Source organism: Nomascus leucogenys, chromosome 2 (assembly GCF_006542625.1).
Source record: "Nomascus leucogenys isolate Asia chromosome 2, Asia_NLE_v1, whole genome shotgun sequence".
NCBI lineage: Eukaryota > Metazoa > Chordata > Mammalia > Primates > Hylobatidae > Nomascus > Nomascus leucogenys.
The window spans coordinates 52,338,234-52,365,268 of record NC_044382.1 but is presented as its reverse complement, the minus strand read 5'-3'; the positions used below and the strand labels follow the sequence as shown (position 1 = coordinate 52,365,268).

The following is a 27,035-nucleotide window of genomic DNA, read 5'->3' as shown; positions in this document are numbered from 1 at the left end:
ATTGCAAGAGCTGTGCGTTCCGCCCGGGCTGGTTAAGGCTACATAGCTCGGAAGAGCAGCAGCGGCAGCCATAGCCCTAAGGGGAGGGGGTTTCGTGAGCGGAAACGGCCCTGGGGCCCAGGGAGGAGCAGCTGAGCCAGCTTGGGGCCGGGCTGGGCTCCCACGGAGGCGGGGTCAACCCCCACCCCAGTGCACAGACCGGGCGGGGCCGAGCCAGCTGAGACCAGGCGACAACTAAGCCCTGACCCTAGCCTGGCGCCAACCTCTAGTGTTCCAGAGGCTTCCGCTAGACCACAATTCTCAGGGGATTGCCCCGGCAGCCTCCCCCGCGGCTTAGCCTCACCTCCCGCGCTGCGGGCCGTGTCTGGGCCTCCGCGCATAGCACGCCGGGAATTGTAGTTTTCTCTCGGCGCGCTCATGCCGGAAAGGGGGGGCGGTGGGACTGCGTCTCCCAGAGTGCAGCGGGGCGGGCAAGGAAGGCAGGGGGGAAGGGACAGTCGGTCTCAGACCGCGCTGGGTTGCCGCCGCCGCCGCTGCCGCCATCGTGCCAGCCCCTCGGGTGAGTGTCGGGGCCAGCACGCCGGGGCGGGGGCTGGGCCGCAGGAGCCGCTCTCCAGGCTGCCGGGAGGCTCCGCTGAGAGTCCCCGGGCGGCCCCTCCCCTCCCCCCCCCGGCGGCCCGAAGCCGCGCGGGGCCCGGGCCATGTGTCGCGCGCGGCTCCGCCTCCCGCCGGTCCTGTGAGGCGGCGGCCGGGGGTAACGCAGAGAGAGCCAGCCGGGCGCCTATCTGGGCCGTACCTTGCTGGTGGCTGGTGCACCGGCCTGCGCCATGGCCGGGCCTTTTTTTCTAGACAGGACCATCCGGATGGGGCCTTAGGGCCCCGCCCCGTCTAGCCTGGCCTGGCCTGCGCGAGCCCCGCAAGCTCTGCAGCCTGGCTAGCGGGCAGACCCCAGCCCCACGTCCTGCTACCCACCTACGAAGGATCCGGGGATGGGCAGCGCCACCCGGCCCGCTCCAGAGTCAGCATGGGTAAGGGCGCCCGCCTGCCGCAGCCGGGGCTTGGGCCCCTCACCCGGTTCCCGACCATAGCCCGGCCGGGGTGTAGGTGAACACCCCCTGCTTGTCTGCTCCTCGGAGGTGTACGTTTCTTACCGCTACCTCTGTGGAGCCCGTACTAGAGTTCTCGCAGGGAGGGCAGGGTCAGGGAATATGAGGCGGGAGGGGATTCCACGGGAGACTTTACACCTGGCTTGTCTTAGAGGATCTGGGCCTGATGGGGTGAGGTGGCTCCTGCCCGGTAGGCCCAGCCCACGCCCTTCTCTATCAGTGACCGGGCCCCAGCAGCAACACAGAATTGCCCCGCAGGACAGGATGACTTCATAAGAATGGGATGTTAAGGTGGGACTTAATGCACGGGGAAGTAGAATTCAGGCCTGAGGTTCTTGAGCCTAGTGCTAAACCAGAACCTGGGCTGGAAGGGGCCTTGGGGGGTGGGGCACGTAGATTTCAGACTTTGTGGGGCCCTTCCGAAGCCTGGGTGGCAGAACTAGGGCTGGAAGCTCCAGAAAGTCTGGCTTCCCCTCGCTTGCTCACTTTCCAACAACTGGAGCTGCCTATAAACAGGCAGAAACCTGGTTGCTTTATGAAATTGCGGTTACTGATGCCATCAGATACCCTACTGTGTTCTGGGAGAAGAGTTATCTTTGACCAGAAAATACTATCCTGATATCCTTTGTAAAGGCGTTTCTGATTGAGAGATGATAAATTAAGGAACCAGTCCAGAGAAGACCTTGGGACTAGGGGAGAGATGGCATGTAAAGTCTTGATATCTCTGAGCTGCAGTCTTTCCAGAGACTAAAGAAGCAGCTCAGGCCTGGCGCAGTGGCTCACGCCTGCAATCCCAGCACTTTGGGAGGCCAAGGCCAGCGGATCACCTGAGGTCCGGGGTTCCAGACCAGCATGGCCAACATGGCGAAAGCGCATCTGTACTAAAAATACAAAAATTAGCTGAACATGGAGGTGCACGTCTGTAATCCTAGCTACTCAGGAGACTGAGGCAGGAGAATTGCTTGAACCCGGGAGGTGGAGGTCACAGTGAACTGAGATCATGCCACTGTACTCCAGCCTGGGTGACAGGGCTAGACCCTGTCTCAAAAAAAAAAAAAAAAAAAAAAAAGCTGGGTGTGGTGGCGTGCACCTGTAATCCCAGCTACTTGGGAGGCTGAGGCAGGAGAATCGCTTGAATCCGGGAGGCAGAGGTTGCAGTGGGCAGAGATCATGCCACTGCACTCCAGCCTGGGCGACAGAGCAAGACTCTGTCTCAAAAAAAAAGAAAAAAAAAAAAAGCAGCAGCAGCTCAATCTCTGCAGCCCTGGCCTCAGCAGCAAGCAGAATATCAGGGCTCTTAGGAGGGCTGATTGAGACCCAAGGTGAAGAAAGCCACTGCCCCTGCATTTTTTTTTTTCCTTCCTCCTTGAATATTTTCCCAGGTAATGTTTTTCTGGTCATTTCTGGTCACTTCTTCCAAGTACTCTTGACCTAGAAGTTTTCTTGCATATAAATTGCTCTGCCTAGTTATTCTCCCTGGTCAGGAAGAATAGGCAAGGATGCTGCTCAGATCTTACCAAGCCCTGCCTTCTCTCTGGATTTAACTTTCCTAGTCCATATCCTGGCGCATGAGGACATGGAAATCAGGTTCATCCAAGAGGCTCAGGAGAGGCCAACTTTGCCAGTGGAGCTGGGCAATAAGGAGGGACTACCCACAGGACAATGAGGTGAAATCTAGAACTAGAAGCAGTTATTTCAAGACTCTGTAGATTGTCTGGATTGGTACTTTCTAGGACACAGATTTCAGGTGAGCTGGCTTACGGCTATGGCTTAGTTTGCATATTTCATGGCCCTGGGTGGCTTGACCAGGAGAGGCTTTTTTTTGTTTTGTTTTTTGTTTTCTCTCGAGACGGAGTCTCGCTCTGTCACCCAGACTGGAGTGCTGTGGTGCGATCTCGGCTCACTGCAACCTCCGCCTCCTGGGTTCAAAGGATTCTCCTGCCTCAGCCTCCCCAGTAGCTGGGACTACAGGCGCATGCCACCACGCCTGGCTAATTTCTGTATTTTTAGTAGATACGGGGTTTCACCATATTTGTCAGGCTGGTCAAACTCCTGACCTCAGGTGGTCCCCCCGCCTTGGCCTCCTAAAGTGCTGAGATTACAGGCGTGAGCCACCCCACCTGGCCTGTTTTTGTTTTTTTGAGACAAGATATTGCTTTGTCCTCCAGGTTGGAGTACAGTGGCTCAATTGTGGCCAACTGTAGCCTCAACCTCCCGGACTTAAGTAATCCTCCCATTTAGTCTCCCAAGTAGCTGAGACTACAGGCATGCGTTACTACCCTGGCAAATTTTTTATTTTATTTATTAATTTTTTAGATAGAGTCTTGCTCTGTCGCCCAGGCTGGAGTGCAGTGGCACGATCTCGGCTCACTGCAACCTCTGCCTCCCGGGTTCAAGCAATTCTCCTGCCTCAGCCTCCTGAGTAGCTGGGACTACAGGGGCACGCCACCACGCCCGGCTATTTTTGTAATTTTAGTAGAGACGGTGTTTTACCATATTGGTCAGGCTGGTCTCGAACTCCTAACCTCAGGTGATCCACCTGCCTTGGCCTCCCCAAAGTGCTGGGATTACAGGCATGAGCCACTGATCTCGGCCTAATTTTATTTTTATTTTTATTTATTTATTTATTTTGAGACGGAGTCTCGCTCTGTGGCCCAGGCTGGAGTGCAGTGGTGCGATCTCCACTCACTGCAAGCTCCGCCTTCTGGGTTCACACCATTCTCCTGCCTCAGCCTCCCGAGTAGCTGGGACTACAGGTGCCCGCCACTACGCACGGCTTTTTGTATTTTTAGTAGAGATGGGGTTTCACCGTGTTAGCCAGGATGGTCTCGATCTCCTGACCTCGTGATCCGCCCGCCTCAGCCTCCCAAAATGCTGGGATTCCAGGCGTGAGCCACCGCGCCTAGCCTTATTTTTATTTTTTGTAGTGATGTGATCTCCATATGTTGCCCAGGCTGGTCTCAAACTCCTGAGTTCAAGTGATACTCCCACCTCAGCCTCCCAAAGTGCTGGGATTACAGATGTGAACGATTGCCCAGTGATCACAAGGGTTTTCTTCAGGGTCAAAAAGATACTTTTCCCTCTCCAAGGTTACTCAAGAGTAGGAGGAATTCAGGTCCCTTCTTCTCATTCCAACCTCTAGAAGTTCTCTGTAACCTTTTTTTTTTTTTTTTTTTTTTTTTTTGAGACGGAGTCGTACTCCATCTCACAGGCTGGAGTGCAGTGGTGCGATCTCAGCTCACTGCAAGCTCCACCTCCTGGGTTCACGCCATTCTGCTGCCTCAGGCTCCTGAGTAGCTGGGACTACAGGCGCCCGCCACCATGCCTGGCTAATTTTTTTTGTATTTTTAGTAGAGACGGGGTTTCACCATGTCAGCCAGGATGGTCTCAATCTCCTGACTTCGTGATTCACCCGCCTTAGCCTCCCAAAGTGCTGGGATTACAGGTGTGAGCCACCGCACCTGGCCGTTCCCTGTAACCTCTTTGTCTGAGGTCAGCTAGCCATTGCTAGGCATCCTGATCCTGAGAATTCGTTAATGTTTCTGGAACTTGGCGGGCCATCTAGGTCTCAGATATAAGAGAAGTAGCCTGAGGTTATCCAGGATCTGTCTGCATCCTCTATTCATGTAGGGCTGACTTGGAAGTGGGACCCGGCATGCGGTGGTTGGGTTATTGCTGCACAAGGATGAGGCAGGATATCAAGATGCCTCAGTTCACAATTAGCTCAAAATTATGTCCCTTCGTGTATAGGAGCCTATCTGCCTGTCACTATTTTTTTTGAGACAGAGTCTCACTCTGTTGCCCAAGCTGGAGCGCAGTGGCGTGATCTCGGCTCACTGCAACCTCCACCTCCTGGGTTCAAGCGAGTCTCCTGCTTCAGCCTCCCGAGTAGCTGAGATTACAGGTGCCCACCACCACACCCAGCTAATTTTTGTATTCTTAGTAGAGATGGGATTTCACCATATTGCCAGGCTGGTCTTGAACTCCTGACCTCAAGTGACCCACTCGCCTTGGCTGCCCAAAGTGCTAGGATTACAGGCGTGAGCCACCGCACCTGGCTGAGCCCATCTCTTCTCTCTGAGCCATGTCTTGTTTTATTCTGTTGCCTTTGGAGTTGATGGTTTGGGAGGGGAAGAATTACTTAAGAGAGACACAGAATAGGCAGGGTGCGGTGGCTTATGTCTGTAATCCCAGCACTTTGGGAGGCCGAGGTGGGCGGATCACGAGGTCAGGAGTTGGAGACCAGCTTGGCCAATATAGTGAAACTCTGTTTCTATTAAAAATACAAAAATTAGCTGAGCATAGTGGCGGGTGCCTGTAATCCCAGCTACTTGGGAGGCTGAGGCAGGAGAATCGCTTGAACCGGGGAGGCGGAGGTTGCAGTGAGCGAAGATTGTGCCACTGCACTCCAGCCTGGTGGCAGAGTGAGACTCTGTCTCAAAAAAAAGGGAGACACAATTTTTTTTTTGTTATTATACTTTAAGTTCTAGGGTACATGTGCACAACTTGCAGTTTTGTTACGTATGTATACATATACCATGTTGATGTGCTGCACCCATTAACTCGTCAATTTACATTAGGTATATCTCCTAATGCTATCCCTCCCTGCTCCCCCCACCCCACGACAGGCCCTGGTGTGTGATGTTCCCCACCCTGGAGACACAGAATTTTCAAATTTCAGAACAAGGCTGGGCGCAGTGGCTCACGTCTGAAATCCCAGCACTTTGGGAGGCTGAGGTGGGTGGATCACTTGAGGTCAGGAGTTCGAAACCAGCCTTACCAACATGGAAAAACCCCGTCTCTACTAAAAATACGAAAATTAGCTGGGCGTGGTGGTGCATGCCTGTAATCCCAGCTACTCAGGAGGCTGAGGTAGGAGACTCGCTTGAACCTGGGAGGCGGAGGTTGCAGTGAGTTGAGATTGTGCCATTGCACTCCAGCCAGGGCAACGACAGCAAAACTCCATCTCGAAAAAAAAAATTCATAACTAGAAGCCACCTTATATCAAAAATTCTAGGATTCAGCATCAGCTCCGAAGCTGGAGCATTGCTTGAGGCCAGGAGTTCAAAACCAGCCTTGTCAACATAGCAATACCCATTTCTACAAAAGAAAAATAAAAAAATAGCCAGTGTGGTTGTGGTGTTGTATACCTGTAGTTCCAGCTGCTCAAGAGGCTGCAGGAGGTCAAGGATCCGTGAGCTATGATCATGCCACTGCACTGTAGCCTGGGGACACTCTAGCAAGACCCTGTCTCCAAAAAAAAAAAAAAGCTAGGTTTCCCTTAACAAAACACTATCATCTTTTTTCTTTTTTTTTTTTTTTTTTCACCCAGGCTGGAGCAAAGTGTCACTCTTGCCCAGGCTGGGGTGCAGTGGCGCAATCTCGGCTCACTGCAGTCCCCACCCCCCGGGTTCAAGCGATTCTCCTGCGTCAGCCTTCTGAGTGGCTGGGATTATACCTGCATGCCGGTATAATCCAGCTAATTTTTATATTTCTAGTAGAGATGGGGTTTTGCCATGTTGGCCAGGTTGGTCTCAAACTCCTGACCTCAGGTGATCTGCCCGCCTCGGCTTCCCAAAGTGCTGGGATTATAAGCGTGAGCCACCCGTGCCTGGCCTTTTTTTTTTTTTTTTTTTTTTTTTGAGACGGAGTCTCGCTCTGTCGCCCAGGCTGGAGTTCAGTGGCGCAATCTCGGCTCACTGCAAGCTCTGCCTCCCGGCTTCACGCCATTCTCCTGCCTCAGCCTCTCCGAGTAGCTGGGACTACAGGCGCCCGCCACCACGCCCGGCTAATTTTTTGTATTTTTAGTAGAGACGGGGTTTCACCGTGGTCTCGATCTCCTGACCTCGTGATCCGCCCGCCTCGGCCTCCCAAAATGCTGGGATTACAAGCGAGAGCCACCGTGCCCAGCCTATTTATTTATTTTTTGAGACAGAGTTTGGCTCTTGTTGCCCAGGCTGGAGTGCAATGGCGCAATCTCGGCTCAGTGCAACCTCCGCCTCCTGGGTTCTAGCGATTCTCCTGCCTCAGCCTCCCTAGTAGCTGGGATTACAGGCATGTGCCACCATGCCTGGCTAATTTTGTATTTTTAGTAGAGACAGGGTTTCTCCATGTTGGTTAGGCTGGTCTCGAACTCCTGTCCTCAGGTGATCCACCCACCTTGGCCTCCCAAAGTGCTGGGATTACAGGTATGAGCCACCGTGCCCGGCCCTTTTTTTCTTTCTTTTTAAAGTTTTTCTTAGGGTACATCAGCAGCCTTTTTATTTTATTTTATTTTAATGAGATAAGGTCTCACTCTTTTACCAACAGTGAGACCCTGTCTTTAAAATAAATTAAATAAATAGAAACCAGCCAGGTATGGTGGTGGGTGCCTGTAGTCCCAGCTACTTGGGAGGTGAGGCAAGAGGATCACTTCAGCCCAGAAGTTCAAGTCTGCAGTGAGCTGTGATTGTGTCACTGCTAAAGTGCATTGGTGCCATCTCAGCCCACTGCAGCCTTGACCTCCTGGGCTCAAGCAGTCCTCCCACCTCAGCCTCCTGAGTAGCTGGGACTACAGGTGTGCACCATCATGCTCGGCTAATTATTATTATTATTTTTGAGATGGAGTCTCACTCTGTCTCCCAGGCTGGAGTGCAGTGGCATGATCTCGGCTTACAGCATCCTCTGCCTTCCGCATTCAAGAGATTCTCCTGCCTCAGCCTCCCAAGTAGTTGGGACTACAGGCTCCTGCCACCATGCTCTGCTAATTTTTGTATTTTTAGTAGAGACAGGGTTTCACTATATTGGCCAGGCTGGTCTCGAACTCCTGACTTTGTGATCTGCCCGCTCAGCCTCCCAAAGTGCTGGGATTACAGGCGTGAGCCATTGTGCCTGGCCACACCTGCTAATTTTTATATTCTATTTTTTAGTTTTTGTGGAGACAGAAGTCTCACTATCTTGCCCAGGCTGGTCTTGAACTCCAGGCTCAAGCAATCCTCCTGCCTCAGCCTCCCAAAGTCCTGGGATTACAGACGTGAGCCACCGTGCCTGGCCAAGTTTTACAACTTCTTGTAGAGACGGGATCTCACTGTGTTGCCCAGGCTGGTCTCAGAATTCTTGAGCTCAGGTGATCCTCCTGCCTTAACCTTCCAAGTACTGGGATTATAGGGAACAGCCACCATGCCTGGCCTGTTGTGCGTGGCCTTCTTTTTGAGGTGGAGTCTCGCTCTGTCACCTAGGCTAGAGTGCAGTGGCACGATCTCAGCTCACTGCAGCCTCCGCCTTCCGGGTTCAAGCGATTCTCCTGCCTCAGCCTCTCGAGTAGCTGGGACTACAGGCATGTGCCACCACGCCCAGCTAAATTTTGTATTTTTAGTAAAGACGGGGTTTCACCATGTTGGCTAGGATAATTTTGATCTCTTGAACTCTTGGTCTGCCCGCCTCAGCCTCCCAAAATGCTGGGATTACAGGCGTGAGCCACTGAGTGCCTGGACTGTGCGAGGCCTTCTAGTCCCCTGCCTGGAGCATGGGTTTGTGGCTTCTGCTCCTTTCACTGAGACCCTCTTATGGTCACTTTAAGTGCCCAATAGTTGTTCCTGTGGTGGTACCCATCGGCATCTTCCGAGGCGCCAGACAGGAATTCTCCACAGAGGTGGGAGGTTCAGCAGACCTGGTCAGGGAGGCTCCTTGGATGTTCCTTCAGCAGATGGCCCTTGCCTGGGGGCTTACAGAGGGAAACAGGAGACAGCAGGGACTTTGGAAATACCAATAGTGCTTGTTTTAGAATCCAATTCACACCATTTTCGTTGAGGCCTCCAGGACAGAGGAATAGTCCTTTTGGGGCAAGGGGAGTGAATCCAGAAAGTTTTCCATAAAATAGACATTGAAAGTTGGGCATGATTTCTTGGCTGGGCACGGAGGCTCACACCTGTAATCCCAGCACTTTGGGAGGCCAAGGTGGGTGGATCATCTGAGGTCAGGAGTTTGAGACCAACCTGGCCAATATGGCAAAACCCTGTCTCTACTAAGATTCCAAAAAATTAGCCGAGCATGGTGGCAGGTACCTGTAATCCCAGCTACACGGGAGGCAAGAGAATTGCTTGAATCTGGGAGGCGGAGGTTGCGGTGGGCCAAGATTGCGCCACTGCACTCCAGCCTGGGCAACAAAGGGAGATCTCTGTCTTTAAAAAAAAAAAAAGTTGGGCAGGATTTCTTTAAGCTGAGGTTGCGCCGAACCTTGTGCTGGGTGCTGGGTTTTTTGTTTTTTTTTAATTAATGTTTTGATAAGGCATTTAAGAATGATGTTTGTGTGTTTGCAGTTCAGTTTGAGTTGGCTATCCCTTTCCTGGCTTTGAGATTCTGTGATTCTCTCTTCCTTTGATCATATATGGCAGGAATTCTTGAGTCCCTCCCTCGGGGAGCCAGCAACGTATGGATTATCCTTGGAGTGACTTAGGCCATGTGATATTATTCACTCTCTTTTTCCTCACCCTGTCAGCTGGAGTGTGCCCTCCTGGGCAGAATGCTTTGCTTGGGTCTGGGTTTGGCTGGGAGCGTGTCTTAGTGGCCAAGGGAGAGGGACACGAGGCCCAGGGTGGCCTGCCTAGGGGCCACAGAGCTCCTGCTGCTGGCTGACCAGTGGCTAAGAACTTCTTTTCATTGTCTTTGGCGTTACTCATTTGTTGCTGTACCTGCTGTGTGCCAGCTCCCTAAGCCCCCAGGCTGGAGACAGGGCTGCTATGGGGATGGGGAACCCTCATGAAAGAGGGGTTTCTGGGGTACCTGGGAACTGAGGGCTGTTTGCCCTCTGTCGCCTAGGCTGGAGTGTCCTCAGTAAACTGGGGGAATTTTGGAATGTTTGTTTCTTAAAGCCTCGAATGATTCCATCAGAGCCAGTGGGTCTCCCGAGGGCAGAAACTGGAAAGCTTGCTGCCCCAGGAAGGAGCTCTGTGTGGAGATACTGGTTCCACTTGCAGGTGGTTTCAGGACTAGGAGAATGCAAATTCTCAGTTGTCCTAAGGTGTAAAGCTGCTTTGACCTGCTGAGTAGGTGCTCAGGTTCATCCATTCTGAGGCTCATGGAGCTTGCTGATTTCATAGGGGAAGACAAGGCCTGGGCTGCATTCCTTGCCACCCGATTTTTTTGGGGGTGGGATGGGGGAAATGAGAATAACTTTATTTCATTGTGGGGAGTGGGCAGATGTCCAGCCTCAGAACTTCTGGAACTGCTTCTTGGTGCCAGCGGCCTTGGTGACCTTGAGCATGTTGAAGCTCACTGTCTTGCTCAGGGACCGGCACTCACCCACTGTTACGATGTGGCCAATTTGGATGTCCCTGAAGAAGGTAGACAGGTGTATGGACATGTTCTTGTGCCACCTGATTTTGTTACTTAGGTGCTTTCTGCTACTCCACATTGGCTCTCAGCTGTTTGCATCTCAGCCAGTTTTTTTTTTTTTTTTTTTTTTTTTTTTTTTTTTTGAGACAGTCTCGATCTGTCGCCTAGGCTGGAGTGCTGTGGTGTGATCTCAGCTCACTGCAACCTCCACCTCCCAGGTTCAAGCAATTCTCTGCCTCAGCCTCCTGAGTAGCTGGGATTACAGGCACCCACCACCATGCCTGGCGAATTTTTATACTTCTAATAGAGACAGGGTTTCACCATCTTGGCCAGGCTGGTCTTGAACTCCTGACTTTGTGATCCACCTGCCTTGGCCTCCCAAAGTGCTGGGATTACAGGCGTGAGCCACCATGCCCGGCCCAGTTTTTTTTTGTTTTTTTTTTTTCCGTTTTGAGTCGGAGTTTCGCTCTCGTTGCCCGGGCTGGAGTGCAGTGGTGTGATCCTGGCTCACTGCAACCTCTGCCTCCTGGGTTCCAGCAATTATCCTGCCTCACCATCCGGAGTAGCTGGGATTACAGGCACCTGCCACCACACATGGCCAATTTTTTGTATTTTTAATAGGGATGAGGTTTCATCATGCTGGCCAGGCTGGTCTCAAACTCCTGACCTTAGGTGATCCACTTGCCTTGGCCTCCCAAAGTGCTGGATTTACAGGCGTGAGCCACTGTGCCCGGCCCCATCTCGGCCAGTTTTGTGGACATTCTAATGCTGGCTATGCCAGTGGCCTTTTGTGGTCTTAAATTCTTTCTTAACTTCTTGGAGTCTTTGTTTCCTTGTCTATAAAGTGAAGATAATCATACCAGCTTCACAGGGCTTGTTGTGAGACTCAAGTGAGAGAACACAGAAGTGTTTGACTCACAGCAGGTGTTCCCTCCACCACCCTGTGGATGCCATGGTCATCCCTTTATTCCCTGCTCTTCTCAGTCTCAGCGTGTCACAACAGTGTTGGCCAGGCCACAGGAGTGGTCACTTAGGGGTCTCAAGCCCCATTAGGGGAGCCAAGTCCGTGTTTACCTGACCATCAAGTTCATGCCCTGAGGCTCAGTTCACGGATGGGAGCTGTGTAGAAAGAATGGGGCCCCAGAGGTCTTCTGAGTCACTGGGGAAAGGGAGGTTACATAGGGAGTAAGTGCAGAGCAGAGACCAGAATGCAGGTCTCAGGATTCAGCTGGGCCAGTCAGGGAAGCCCAGTGGCTCTAGAACCCTCCCTGCAGGCAGAAGAGGAGGAAGGGGCCCTTAGGGTGCTGTGGGCACCTAGACCTCAGGTGACAGCCCCAGGAAAGGATTCTGTCCTGGCCAGCCATCTGGGCTGATTTCACTCCATCCTTCAGGCAGGGGAGTGGCGGGCCAGGCAGGTTCCATTCCTGGTTCTAGGCCTACTCCATGGTGTGGGCGAGATACCTACCTTCTTCCTAGCTGTTGACCTGGTATTCATTCACCTAGGAACCCATACTAACTCCTTACAGCTGGGTCCTGCTCCATACCCCATTCATTACCTCCTAACATCCTACAATTACTAATGATGGGACAGAGTCAAAGGGTCACATAACAAGGGAGAAGTGGAGCAGGCTAGAGGCCAGGTCTTTGAGGGTGTGGCTGTGCCTGCTGTTCAGCCACAGCTGTCTCTCACTAGGACCTTGGGAATGAGAGAGTATTGGGGCCAAGCCCCAATTGCCACGTGCCATAGACAGATAGCTGGGTGGACAACAAATAATTGTTTCCTCACAGCTTGGACAGAAGGTGTGGGTGGAGGGGAAGTGGGTCAGTAGGCCACTTCAGTGGAGTTTGCCCAGAACTCACTCCTCCTCCAGAGAAGAAGGGCTGGCCTCTCAGCCCAGGCTCTGACACACTCATGCACTTAGTGGACAAATAGTTATTGAGGGCTGGGCCAGGTACCATGGGAACAGGGATGACTAGGGGTGCTTTGTCAGGGAGATAGACCGTAAACAAATACCAAAATGTGACAATGTCATGCAGTGATAAGTGCTAAGAAAACAATACAGGAGGCAAAATGGGTAACTAGACAGCTACTTTATTATTTATTTATTTATTTTAATTGAGACCGAATCTCACTCTCGCCCAGGCTGTAGTACGGTGGCATGATCTCGGCTCACTACAATATTCGCCTCCCTGGTTCAAGTGATTCTACCACCTCAGCCTCCCGAGTAGCTGGAACTATAGGCGCATGCCACCATTTCTGGCTAATTTTTGTATTTTTAGTAGAGATGGGGTTTCGCCATGTTGGCCAGGCTGGTCTCGAACTCCTGACCTCAAGTGATCTGCCCACTCAGCCTCCCAAATTGCTGGGATTACAGGCGTGAGCCACTGTACCTGGCCACTAGATAGCCCTTACTTTAGACCGAGTGGTCAGGGAAGGTGTGAATGAGGAGGTGACATTCGAGCTGGCACATATGTGACACACGAAGATCTAGGAAGTAGAGTGGTCCAGATAGAAGGAGCAGCAGTTGCAAAGCCCTGCGATGAGAACAGACTTAGCATGTTCCAGATAGAGGAAAGTGCCTGGTGCAACTGTAGAGGAGGGGAGGGAGTGGCAAGAGATGAGGTTGGACAGCCAGGAGGGCCAGGTCACCTAGGACAGGATAAGTGGTTGAGACTTTGTTACAGGTGCCATGGGACAGAATACATAGTGGCACCCCTCCTCAGACCATAAAATCATTGGGGGACTTCCTGAAGGACTGACATCCAGCAGTGTCTTCCTGTCTGGTAGCTGTTGCTCTGCCTTCAGGACACTTTTTTTTTTTTTGAGACAAGGTCTCACTGTGTTGCCCAGTCTGGACCTCCCTGGCTCAAGCCATCCTCCCACCTCAGCCTCCCGAGTAACTGGGGCTACAGGCATATTCCACTATGCGCAGCTTTTTTTTTTTTTTTTTTTTCCTGTAGACATGAGGTCTCACTATGTTGTCTAGGCTGGTCTTGAACTGCTGGGCTTAAGCAGTCCTCCTGCCTTGGACTCCCAAAGTGTCCGAGGGATTACAGTCATGATTACAAGTGTGAGCCACCACACCCGCAAGACACTTTTTACACTCTGGCTGCAAGGGTTTTTGTTTGTTTGTTGAGATGGAATCTCACTCTGTTGCCCAGGCTGCAGTGCAGTGGGGTGTTCTCGGCACACTGCAACCTCCACCTCTTGGGTTCAAGCAGTTCTCCTGCCTTAGCCTCCCTCCCAAGTAGCCGGGATTACAGGTGCATGCCACCACACCCAGCTGATGATTTTTTTTTTTTTTTGAGATGGAATTTTGCTTTTGTTGCCCAGGCTGGAGTGCAATGACACAATCTCGGTTCACCGCAACCTCTGCCTCCCGGGTTCAAGCGATCCTCCTGCCTCAGCCTCCTGAGTAGCTGGGATTACAGGGAAAAATTAGCTGCCACCACACCCAGCTAATTTTTTGTATTTTTAGTAGAGACGGGGTTTCCCTATGTTGGCCAGGCTTGTCTGGAACTCTCGACCTCAGGTGATCCGCCCACCTCGGCCTCCCAAAGTGCTGGGATTACAGGTGTGAGCCACCGCGCCTGGCCTGATTTTTGTATTTTTAGTAGAGATGGGGTTTCACCATGTTGCCCAGGCTGGTCTGGAACTCCTGACCTCAGGTGATCCACCCGCCTTAGCCTCCCAAAATGTTGAGATTATAGGCGTGAGCTACTGCACCAGCCTTTTTTTTTCTTTTTTTTTTTTTTTTTTTTCTGAGATGGAGCCTCGCTCTGTCACCCAGGCTGGAATGCAGTGGGGCGTTCTCAGCTCACTGCAGCCTCCACCTCTCGGGTTCAAGCAATTCTGCCTCAGCCTCCGGGGTAGCTAGGGTAATTACAGGTGTACACCACCGCGGCCAGCTAATTTATTGGTTTTTTTTTTGTTTTTTTTTGTTTGTTAGTTTTTGAGATGGAGTCTGGCTCTGTTGCCCAGGCTGGAGTGCGGTGGCGCAATCTCCACTCACTGCAAGCTCCGCCTCCTGGGTTCACGTCATTCTCCTGCCTCAGCCTCCCGAGTAGCTGGGACTACAGGTGTCCACCACCACGCCCAGCTAATTTTTTGTATTTTTAGTAGAGATGGGGTTTCACCATGTTAGCCAGGATGGTCTTGATCTCCTGACCTCATGATCCGCCCACCTCGCCTCCCAAAGTGCTGGAATTACAGGTGTGAGCCACCATGCCCAGCCTTTTTGTTTGTTCTGAGGCAGAGTCTTGCACTGTCACTCAGGGTGGATTGCAGTGGTAAGTTCACAGCTCACTGTAGCCTGGACATCCCAGGCTCAGGTGATCCTCCCACCTCAGCCTCCCCAGTAGCTGAGACTACAGGAGTGAACCACCATGCCCGGCTAATTTTTAAAATTTTTTGTAGATATGGGGCTTTGTTGCTGAGGCCGGTCTGGAACTCTTGGACTCAAGTGATCCTCCTGCTTGGGCCTCCCAAAGTGCTGAGATTACAGATGTGAGCTACCATGCCCAGCCCTGGGCCTGAGGGGTTTAAGCCATGTTGGCTATCAGTTTCCCTGTTGGAGGAGTCCTTTCCAGGCTGTGTTTCAGGGCTGTGTTTTTGGCCTCCGTGATAGCATGTGTGGAGGATAGCCACGACTGGTACCGATTTTGGGGCCCTCACTGCAGGCCATGCAAATCTGCCGGCATTCCCTGTGGGCTTCAGCAGACACATGAGAATCTTTCTGTGTGCCAGTCTGGAAGGAGTGACATCGTCTTCCCGGTCACTCTCCTGCCTCAGGCTAGGATCTCTGCTCTGTCTGCTTTGCTGAGATGGTAGAACAGGGTTGTGACTTCGAAGGTTTGAGAAAGCTGACGTTATCCTCCATGAAACCTCCTGTTGTTTGGACTCTGGGTTTGATGAGGCCTTTGTTTGGAGGTGGAAGCCCTGGTTCAGGACTGCCTTGCCCCTTTATGAGAGAGCCAGGCTCAGAGGAGTGCTCTCACTGATGTAGTCTGTTTTTGTCTGCAGGCCCAAGTTGTCACTAGGAGTCCTGACTCTGGAGAGGCCTCCAAATCTGGTCAGTCCAATTCCACCACCTATCAGCTGCTGACCTAGAGCAAGTTGGAGTTGGCTAACCTCCCTGAATCTCCTTTTGGTCATCTCTAACAAGGGCGTTGACTCACAGGGTGTGGTTACAAACAAGTGCACATAAGCTCTTTGCACATTTCTGTGCCTAATATGCATTAGTGAAAATGAAGTGTTCACAGCCAGACACTGTTATTTTGAGTTTTGTTCTTGGAAACACTTAAAATTGGAAGATAAAAATGGAGTTTTTCTGTTGTCTAACGGGATCTCCTGGGTCAGAGGTTTTAACCTGGGATCTATGGCTGAACAGCTGAAAATTATTCACAAGGCTGGGGCATCTCTACCTCTGTGCAGATGTGTTGGGAGAGGGCCACAGTTTCTGAGACATTCTTAGAGAGTCTTTGCACTCACAGAGACCTAAGGGTCAGTGAAGGCTGGTGTTCAGTAGGTGAGAGGTTATCAGAGTCTTTTCTGCTCCTCAAGGAGCCTGGCCTCAGTCAGCCTGCGGACTGTTGGGGTGAAGCAGGAGATGGTGTGGTCAGCGGCCCTCTCACAAGAGCTGTAGGAGAAGCTGTCATGGTGGTCAGTCCCCAGTCTAATGTGAGGCTGCCTCTGAGCCCAGGCTTTTTTGTTTCTTTCCAGCCTGTTACTTGCACAGTAAATGTGTTAGAAACAAGATCAGAGCTTGCTGGCTATTCTGGGGAACATCTTCCAGCCTGGCCTGGACCCCTCCCTCATGCTGCCTGGGGATAGGATGGGGGCTCTGCACTCTTGCTTCTTTTTTTGGACTCAAGAGTGTTGCCTCCCGTGGGAAGGGTGGGGATCGCAGGGGGGACTTTCCTGTGTACAAAACACGGTGAGCAGGCTCTCAGTAGGTTCTGTTGTGTCTGTATGTAGCTGGATCAAGGTAGGAGGGAATGGCTAGGGAGATGGGGATGAGGGTGGGTGGCCACCTGTGGAGCTTAGGGAGTTTGGCCTTTAAGCCAAAAGCAAGGGTGTTGTAGGGGAGGAGCATGGTCAGCTTTGTGGTTTAGAGCTCAGGGATGCAGAGTTAGCAGAAAAAAGAGACGGGCCTTGAGCAGAGGACCCAGTGTCAGCACTGATGTACCAGATGAGCTTAGGGCAAGACCCAGTGACATCACTGGATGACAGTGGATTCTGACTATGTGGCTATTGTGATCACTACGTGGAAATAAACACAAGACGGTGAAGCAAGCCGCAATCCACGTAGTTTTGAAGGTTCCTTCTCATTTTCTGGGAGCCCCTGATCTGTCCTATTCCTCAGAGAGCTTACTCTTCCCCACTCTTCTCTGCCCTACCAGGCCAAAGGGTCTTTGTCTTCCTTTATCCCTCCACCCCATTTCCTTCTACCACTACTTCAGTCAAGGAGTTTTTGTATCAGAAAGTTATCACGGACCGGGCATGGTGGCGCACGCCTGTAATACCAGCACTTTGGGAGGCCAAGCTGGGCGGATCACTTGAGCTCTGGAGTTTGAGACCAGCCTGAGCAATATGGTGAAGCCCAGTCTCTACAGAAAACACAAAAAGCAGCCAGACTTGGTGGTGCTTGCCTGGAGTCTCAGCTTCTTGGGAGGATGAAGTGGGAGGATTGCTTGAGTCCTGGAGGTTGAGGCTACAGGGAGATGAGATGGCATCACTGTACCCTGACCTGGGGGACAGAGCGAGACCCTTTTCATGCCCCGAGACATTTGCTAGTGCTGTTTCTTCTGGTTGGCATACCCTTTCTGAGGACTGCCCAACTTTGCTGTGAGCCAAGGGTAGAAGGAGACATGGCCCTTATCCATTCCTCCAGCTTTTCCCCTACCCTCAGATCTCTTAGGCACTGGGTATGGTATCTTGGAAGCTGCAGCAGGGTCAGGGCACATTGAGTGACTAAGCATAGCAAGTACCAGGGTGGACAGGGCAGAAATGCCAGAGGCGGGAGCTGTGCTCTGCCTTAGGTCCTCTAGGTTTGTGTGTGAGTACAGCCAGCGTCTGACCCCTTGGAAATGTGACCAAGACCACAGCGAAGACTAGATAATGGTCCTGTGCTTCCCCCACTTGTTGGTTTTTTTCTTGGCAGAGTGTGAACTAGGACACACCTTGTGTTCCTGTGTGGCAGGCATGACTGGATCCAAGCTTTCTCCCCTGCTTGCTTTAGATTTTCCTGGACATTTCTTAGTCATCCCAGCACTGAGCTACTATTTTTAGTGCCACTACCTCCTAGGGGACCTAAAATAAAGCTGGCTTAGCTTCCTCGTCCCTCATTGGCTTGAGTCTTGGTCACAGAGTGGAGGATTGGCTGCGTTGTCACTCTTTCCCTACACGATTCCTCCCCGCTGGCTCCTCTGGCTTTGGGCGAGGTCACAGGGACTGGAGTGAGCTAGCACTTACCATGTTGAGCTGAGGGCTTTATCATGTTCCCTTAGAGAAGCTTCACAACCACCAGCACTGTCAGGTTGCCATCCCCATCTTACAGTGGAGGAGGCTGAGGCCCTAAGAAGGGCAGTGACTTGCATCAGATCCCACCATTGTGAATGCTTGTCTGCTGGGGTGGAACCCACCTCCTCACTGCTTTGGTTCAGAGTCCTATTATCAGGACAGAGGGGGTGGGCTCCTCTACAGTTGGGGCCATCCACAGAACAACACGTGGGTCTGCAGTCAGGGGATCTGCAGCAAGATGTGGGCTTCCCTACTTGGAAGGGGCCTAGCAAAGCCCAAGCGGCTCTCCCATCTGGGGCTTGGGTTTTCCATCCAGTATCCTTACAGCTATGGTCTCTAGTTGGGAGGGGGCTTCCCCTCCCTCTCAGAGACCCAAGAGAGACAGCTCCTTAGGGTAAAAGCAATGCTGGGATGAGAGGATATGAAGCGATGACACGTTTCCCTTCACAGCCTCCATCCCTGCTTCCCACAATCCTCAGCTTTCCCTCTGATCCTTGAACTCACGTCCCCAGCTCTGAAGTGAGTAGGAGTCACTCCCATCAATGAAGAAATATCCTAGAAAGGGCCAGGTCATATCACCTGGCCTCGGGGAAGTAAACTGCCCCCATGAGACTAAGGGATCACTTGCTGTTTTTGGGAGAAGAGGGGCCTTGGCTGGGCACAGTGGCTCACGCCTGTAACCCCAGAACTTTGGGAGGCCAAGGCGGGTGGATCACCTGCAGTCTGGAGTTCGAGACCAGCCTGGCCAACGTGGTGAATCCCATTTCTACTAAAAATACAAATTAGCTGGGTGTGTTGGCGGGCGCCTGTAATCCCAGCTACTCCGGAGGCTGAGGCAAGAGAATCACTTGAGCCCGGGGAGTGGAGGTTGCAGTGAGCCAAGATGACGCCATTGCACTCCAGCCTGGGCAACAAGAGTTAAACTCTGTCTCAAAAAAAAAAAAAAGGAGGGGCCTTGAGAATCTCCCCCCGTCCTCACTGGGTCTTCCATCTGTCAGCGTAGCCCTGGGACAGTGTTGGGGGCCTGAGGGCTGTAGTACAAAATAGTACACACACACACACACACACACAGGTATCAGTTGTTCTTGGCTGTAAAGTGGGAAGAATAGCAATAACTCTGACCTTGCAGGTTGTTGAGAGGATTACATGGAAAGAGACTGGAGGAGTGCTTAACTCCTTCCATAAGGCCCCTCCCCTTGCTGGGCTTTCAAGGGCCTGCCTTGACCTTTCTTTGTTGTAGATCCACCCTCAGCACCCCTCCTGTGTGCTCCATGACCCAATCATCTATGTGTCTCATCAACCAAGAACTCAAAGGAAAGGCTGGGTCTGGTCTACCTCTGGGCTCCCAGCACTGGTCTGGCTTGGGAGGGGTCTCCTGCCAGTTCCCCAGGGCCTGTCCGTGTTCTCTGAGAGAACAGATCTCAGCAACAGCAAAGGACCCCAGGAAGGCCAGTGAGGGGTGGGGGTCAGTGGCCAGTCACCTACTCTTGTGGTACCAATGCTTCCCTCCTGGTCTCATTGGTCTTGCAGGTCTCCGTGAGGCCGGGTGACGCTCCAGAATGGGAGACAAGCCAATTTGGGAGCAGATTGGATCCAGCTTCATTCAACATTACTACCAGTTATTTGATAACGATAGAACCCAACTAGGCGCAATTTACGTAAGTTTCCAGCTCTAGGGCCAGAATAGGACCCCAGGGGATCAATTTGGATGTTGGGCCAGTGTGTCCAGTTCACAAGTTCTGGTAGCCCTATCTGGACTGGCTACACTTCTGTATCTGAGCTTTTGTCCATGGGACAGGGGTCTGAGGCTTGGCCCAAGTAATTACCTGGTCTATACTTTTCCTTTTGTCAACTCCCACAAGAGTGAGAATCCTGCTATTCTGGGCAGGGTGTTCTGGGCTTGCCATTCCATGTGGCCAGCACTTGTCATGGCACATGGTTTTGGATTGGGCAGCGACAGGCAGAGGTTAGGGCTCATGGTGCCCTCTGGAGGCAGCAGCCATGAGCATCCTCAGTGCAAAGCTGAGCTCTCCTGGAGGCCTGGGGTCCAGCTTCCTTTTGGATCCAAAGCTCCTGAATGCTCATGGGAAACAAATGAGGTTAGCCCAGGGAGGCTGATAGGTCATTTCATAAACCCTTCTATGCAGGCATTGCTGGCTGCTTTCTTTTTTTTTTTTTGAGATGGAGTCTTGCTCTTTCGCCAGGCTGGAGTGCAATAGCTCGATCTCAGCTCACTGCAGCCTCCGCCTCCTGGGTTCAAGTGATTCTCCTGCCTCAGCCTCCCGAGTAGTTGGGATTACAGGCGCCTGCCACCATGGCCAGCTAATTTTTTGTATTTTTAGTAGAGATGGGGTTTCACCATGTTGGCCAGGCTGGTCTCAAACTCCTGACCTCGTGATCCACCCACCTTGGCCTCCCAAAGTGCTGGGATTACAGGTGTGAGCCACCATGCCCAGCGTTTGCTGTTCTTTTAATGATGTTCATATACACCAAGAACTAATTGTACTTGACTCTGCCTGAGAGTCAATCACAAAAATGTGATTGATCAGGCAGGTGAGCCCAGGATGGGGGTGATAGGAGTAATCCAGGCACAGTCTCAGAGCCTGACTGGGCTGACTGTCCACAGTCTTCTGTGTCTGTCTCCAGAAAGTCAGCGTCCATTCAGAAATTTTGGAAAAAATAAATCTTATTAGTGGAAGACCAATTCCAGCACAGATATTTGATTGTCATTATCATAGTAGAGTTTTTTTTTGTTTGTTTGTTTTTTTTTTGAGACAGAGTCTCACTCTGTCACCAAGGCTGGAGTGCAGTGGGGTGATCTCAGTTCACTGCAACTTCTGCCTCCTGGGTTCAAGCGATTCTTGTGCCTAGCCTCAGGAGTAGCTGAGACTACAGGCATGCACCACCAAGCCTAATTTTTTTTTTTTTTTTTTTTCGAGATGCAGTCTCACTCTGTCGCCCAGGCTGGAGTGCAGTGGTGCAATCTTGGCTCACTGCAATGTCCATCTCCTGGGTTCAAGCTATTCTGTCTTAGCCTCCCAAGTATCTGGGACTACAGGCACGTGTCACCATGCCCGGCTAATTTTTGTATTTTTTAGTAGAGATAGGGTTTCACCATGTTGGCCAGGCTGGTCTTGATCTCCTGACCTCAGGTGATTCGCCCGCCTCAGCTTCCCAAAGTGCTGGGATTACAGGCATGAGCCACCACGCCCGGCTACGCCTAATTTATGTATTTTTAGTAGAGGTGACATTTCACCATGTTGGCTAGGCTGGTCTCCAACTCCTGACCTCAGGTGATCTGCCTTCCTTGGCTTCCCAAAGTGCTGGGATTACAGGTGTGAGTTACCATGCCCTGCATAGAGTTTTTGAAAACTTGAAGTGATCTGACCTGAGATCCTGGCACTTGTGCCTCATTATCGCTCTCTCTCTCTTTTTTTTTTTTTTTTTGAGATGGAGTCTCACTCTGTCACCTAGACTGGAGTGCATTCATGCGATTTTGGCTCACTGCATCCTCCGCCTCCCAGGTTCAAGCAATACTCATGCCTCAGCTTCCCAAGTAGCTGGGGTTACAGGTGCGCACCACCATGCCCAGCTAATTTTTGTATTTTTAGAAGAGACGGGGTTTTACCATGTTGGCCAGGCTGGTCTGGAACACCTGACTTCAAGTGATCCACCCACCTTGGCCTCCCAAAGTGCTGGGATTACAGGTGTGAGCCACTGCACCTGGCCTCATTATCTCTTAAAGCAGGCCTGAGCCAGAGAAGAGAGTTAGCAAGGTCCTAAAAGAACAATTTATATTATTTCATAATACTCAGCACATTACCCCTTTGAAGGTTAGGAAACTAAGACTCAGAGAAATAATGTCCAGCTAGTAAGTAGCAGAGGCCCTTTTGAGTTCTGCCCTTGAAGGCTGTGGAAGGGAAGATTTGAGGTGGAACTAAGCTAAGTGGGTTACATGTGAGATTTTGCTTCTTGGTGGTAGGGAGGGTCCCAGACTAGGCCTTGGAAGGCCCTGTCAGCCTCCATCTCTCCCTGACCCCATGGGTATCCAGAAGGCTAGCTAGAAAGTCTACAGTGGAACTCAGCCTGGGCCCTGGAGGGTGATGAATGTGGAATTTTTCCAAGTTATTTCTGATGACTTTTTTTTTTTTTGAGATGGAGTCTCACTCTGTCACCCAGGCTGGAGTGCAGTGGTGCAATTTCGGTGCACTAAAACCTCCGCCTCCTGGGTTCGAGCAATTCTCCTGCCTCAGCCTCCTAAGTAGCTGGGATTTCAAGCGTGCGCCACCACGCCTGGACAATTTTTGTATTTTTAGTAGAGCTGGGGTTTCACCATGTTGGTCAGGCTGGTCCCGATGTCCTGACCTCGTGATCCGTCCGCCTTGGCTTCCCAAAGTTCTGGGATTACAGGCGTGAGCCACCGTGCCTGGCCATATTTCTGATGACCTTTTGGGACTGACACTGACTGACCACACAGCAGGATGGCTGAGCTCAGGCCACATATAGCCCTCCTGGGCCTATGCATATCAGAGGCCATATGATTTCTTAAATACAAATGGGAAGTATATTTTATTAAATAGTCTTTCAGAGCCTGGGCCCATGGGACAGTGGGGTATAATTGAAGATGTTGATAGTGTAATGTTTGGGGGCTATACTCAGTCTCCCTCTTTAGACAGGGAAACTGAAGTGTGGCCACACTTCTCCAATCAAGGCCCTTTTCAGAGTCTTTCCAGGGCCTTAGAGATACTTGTACTCTGAGGCCCCAACCCTGGGGTTTCCTGTGCCTGTTTCAGATTGACGCATCATGCCTTACGTGGGAAGGACAACAGTTCCAGGGGAAAGCTGCCATTGTGGAGAAGTTGTCTGTAAGTAGGGATGAAAGCCAGGGTGCAGGTGGCTCCTTTCCCACCCCTTCTGGCCTTGGTTCTCCCGCCTCCCACTCTCTCTCTTGCAGAGCCTTCCGTTCCAGAAAATCCAGCACAGCATCACTGCGCAGGACCATCAGCCCACTCCAGATAGCTGCATCATCAGCATGGTTGTGGGCCAGCTTAAGGTAATGGTGCTGCCACAGTGGTAGGGAGGGGTGGGCAGGCAGAGGAGAGTCTTGTACCCCTGCTTTCCCTGTGGATGTGACCTGCTTATCTAGGGACACCCAGACAAAGTGACTGTCTAGAGCTGTGTAGTTCAGTATGCTAGCCATTAGCCACATGTAGGTGGCAATTTTTAAGTTACATTAATTAAGGTTAAATAAAACGTACTTCTTTGGTTGTACTAGCCATATAGAACATTTTTGTGACTGCAGAAAGTCCTATTGGCAGACACTGGTCTAGAGCCTTTATCTGGAAAAGGGAGAAGTATAGGAGCAGGATGGGACTGGGGTGCCAAGCCACTAGGCTCCCACTCTGCCCTAAGGTCAAGGTGGACAGGCCAGCCTGCTGCGGAGAGGCAGTCCACTACTGCAGCCCTTGCTACCAGTCCTCAGGCTGGCTGCTGGCTCCTCACCTGCTGAGCAAAGCAGATTCCTGGAACTCCTATTTCTGGGTTTTTTTTTTTTTTTTTTTTTTTTTTTTTTTTTTTTGAGATGGAGTCTCGCTGTTCTTGCTTAGGCTGGAATACAGTGGCACAATCTCAGCTCACTACATTTCTTCCTCCTGAGTTCAAGCAATTCTCCAGCCTCAGCTTCCCAAGTAGCTGGGATTACAGCTGCCCGCCAACACGCCCAGCTAATTTTTTGTATTTTTAGTAGAGACAGGGTTTCACCATGTTGGCCAGGCTGGTCTTGAACTCCTGACCTCAGATGATCCACCTGCCTTGGCCTCCCAAAGTGCTGGGATTATAGGCATGAGCCACCTATTTCTCTTTGCATTTTCCTTTCTCCTTCTCAAGACCTGTTATTCTCAGACTTCCTGTGGTCCCTCAGACCCCCCAAGAACTCTCCAAGGACCTGTTGTGCGTCAGCATATTAAAGTCAGATTCTGGGCTGGGCATGGTGGCTCATGCCTGTAATCCCAGCACTTTGGGAGGCCGAGGCAGGCAGATTACCTGAGGTCAGGAGTTTGAGACTAGCCTGACCAACATGGAGAAACCCTGTCTCTACTAAAAATACAAAATTAGCCAGGCGTGGTGGCACATGCCTGTAATCCCATCTACCCGGGAGGCTGCAGCAGGAGAATCGCTTGAACCTGGGAGGCGGAGGTTGCGGTGAGCTGAGATTGCACCATTGCACTCTAGCCTGGGCAACAAGAGTGAAACTCTGTCTCTACATAAATAAATAAATAAAGCCAGATTCTGTTTACAAAAACACCGTTCTTCCCAAAAATAGCAGGACAAATTGGCTGCCCCTCGGCCTGGGCTTGTGTCTTACAATAACACCGTCACATGCTCTTTCTCTCTAGGCTAGCTGGGACAGGGCTTCCTGAATCCAGAGTGGGTGTGTAGGTGGTCTGGGCCTCTGCAGTGGACGCAGAGGCACCTGCTTTCTGGCCTGGACTTTCCTGTCAGTTTCTCCTGCCTGTCCAGGATGTCCTGCTCAGTGCCTGTGCCTGAAGAGGCACAGAATTCAGGAGGTCTCTATAGGGAGCTCATTGCTCACTTTCTCAGGCAAAGGTAGTAAACACTGCTCCTTCCCACCAGCTTCAGGTTCTTCCTGGTGATTCTTTCCAATTTGGAGCTCCCAAACAACTGATTGGCCTCCTTGATGACGATAATTCCCAGAAAGCAGGTGATGTTAGAGACAGTGCTGGTTAGCTAGGCGCCAATTTCAGCTAGGTCTCATCCTAGTTTTCTGCAGTTTGGCTGCAGGTTTCTTGCCTTTTTTTTTCATCTCAAATACTGTTTATTACATGACAGGAAACATCATTGGATGATGAACCTATGTTTTCAAGATTGTTTGCAGTTTTTTTGATACTCCAAGTTACTTGGTAAATACTGTGGGATTTGTTTCAAAATTGTGATCACTTGTGTCTGGAGATATGTGCTTGGAGGCAGGTACATCCTCTGCTCTTTGCTATAGCTAAGGGTCAATTATTGTGCAGTTTAAGCACACATAGCAGTAGGCGTGGCTGATTGTTGGCCTACATGTGCCCAGGGCATTGTTTCATACATTACATCAATTCACATTCACAAGTACCCCTTGGCTATACTGGGATTTGAGTTCAGGACAGTAGGGCCTGATCCTAAAGTCCATATTTTTTTGCCCTGTTCTCCTACCACTGAATTCCCTTCCTGTTTCTTGATCCCCTTACTGAATCCTCTTTTCTCTTCTCACAGGCGGATGAAGACCCCATCATGGGGTTCCACCAGATGTTCCTATTAAAGAACATCAACGATGCTTGGGTTTGCACCAATGACATGTTCAGGCTCGCCCTGCACAACTTTGGCTGACCTCCTCTCAGCTAGGCACTCACGCTGTTTCCTCCTCCCTCCTCTTCCCAATACTATTCCCACTCCTCCAGATGCTCCAAATATCATGCACAAATGAGCAGGGCCACGGTGGGAGTGGGCGCAGTGCGCTGCTGCCACCGAGGTGTTGTGCATGATGTTTGGACGCTAGACTAGTTGCATCTGACGGGAGAAGTTTGTGTTGTACCAGCGCATGCCTTGGAAAGACTTAAGTAATGCAAAAGGTTGTCCTTTTTTTTTTTTTTTTTTTTTTTAATCTACTGACAAGTTGCTCTAGTAACCCAAAGAAGTGAAGGAGAAAGCAGCTGCCTCACCGCCCAGACATTGATTTGTTCAGATGTTTCAATGCCTCATGATACAATAAAACCACAAAAATTTTCTTAACAGTTTAAATTGTTTTAATTAGTTTACTAGTTGGCTGGGCATCAGAAGCTACCTGGACCCATTGTCTCTCTCATGTCTCACCCTCCCACTTCTGCCCTAACTCTGAATACCTGTTGCAGGGAGAAACTGCTGAAGCGGCACTCCCAGCTAGCCTCTGAGAAGCCCTGTAGGGCAGTTCTCTCCCACTCCGCAGGGCGACTGGTCTTTGAAAAGCAGGCAGGAAGAGCTCAGGTCTGGCCTGAAGCTTCTCTCATTGAAGCCTGTGCAGTCAGTTCTGATACCTCCTGTGACTTCTGCTCTGGGTAGGTTCAGGGCCCTAGTAGCAGGAGAGATGATACTGAATCCTGTTGAAGCTGGAGAGGCCTTGGCAAAATGGCCCATCATGTTCAGGCCCTCTGGGCTGAGCTGTCAGCAGTGTCAAGGGAAGGGCCTGCCCTATCCCCAGAAGGATCAGGATCATATCCAGGATGCCCCACATACACCAAGCCAGGCAGAGGGCAGCTCAGCTCCTGTCCCATCTGCTTTGGATATCATTACCCAAAGGCAGGTAACCCGAAGAGCCAGCCTTCACTGCCCACAGAGCCAGGCCCAGTTGGGTTGGAGTATAGGTCAGGAGCTGTGGAAGGAGGCAGTCTGTGAGGGACTCATGCTTTAGGAGTCCTCACCCCTCAGACTGCTGCAGGACATTGCCAGGCCTCTCTCTATTTCCTTCCTCAGCATACGGACTTCATGCTATCTTCAAATTCCAGGGAGTCTTAGCTATTAGGGCAGTTTCTGCTTCTCCATTTTGGGGACAAACGCCTTGCCCAGTACAAATCTAGCCCCTCGTCCCACAGACTTCTGGATGGTATAAACCTAGTGGCAACGTAGCAACCATAGGCTAGAACCAAACCCAAGATTTGGGTCAGTGCCCTGTTAAGGGTTTTAGGATTGGTAAGGACACCACAGCTAAATCTGACGTGTGAAAGGATACCTTTCCCCCGTCCCACTACGGGTGGAGGCTAAGGACCTCCTCAGATCCCATAGATTGCCTGGTGACATTGGGCACAGGGCTGGATGGTGTGCTGTTTGAGAGGACAGCATGCTCAGATTTCAGTGGGAATGATCTCTAGGCTGATGCGTATTTGGGGAAGTGGGGGTGGGGAAGAGGTAGGTGCCTGCTGCCTCAAACCACCTTGTGTAAAATCTGCAATACAGCTTCTTCCATGTACCTGTGCCTGAACTGTCTGCAATAAAGAAGAATTTGTAAATTGTGGTTTCTTTCTTCCAACCTGAGGGTGCCAGGTGGGACAAGGGGATGCTGGGGGACA

The 27,035-nt window shown here is 51.3% G+C and overlaps 1 protein-coding gene across 2 annotated transcripts; it reads left to right on the top strand.

The window, feature by feature from the left end:
• Positions 1-457: 457 nt before the first annotated feature.
• Positions 458-26,975, top strand: NUTF2 (nuclear transport factor 2). Of its 2 annotated transcripts, none has more exons than XM_030795170.1 (5): positions 458-559; positions 19,471-19,598; positions 22,734-22,805; positions 22,895-22,993; positions 25,210-26,975. In XM_030795170.1, the coding sequence occupies exons 2-5, from the start codon at positions 19,500-19,502 to the stop codon at positions 25,321-25,323; spliced, it is 384 nt and encodes a 127-aa protein (XP_030651030.1). In that variant the 5' UTR covers positions 458-559; positions 19,471-19,499; the 3' UTR covers positions 25,324-26,975. The 2 variants fall into 2 exon arrangements, with proteins under 2 accessions (XP_030651030.1, XP_030651034.1); XM_030795174.1 differs by lacking the exon at positions 458-559 and adding an exon at positions 587-1,028.
• Positions 26,976-27,035: the final 60 nt, after the last annotated feature.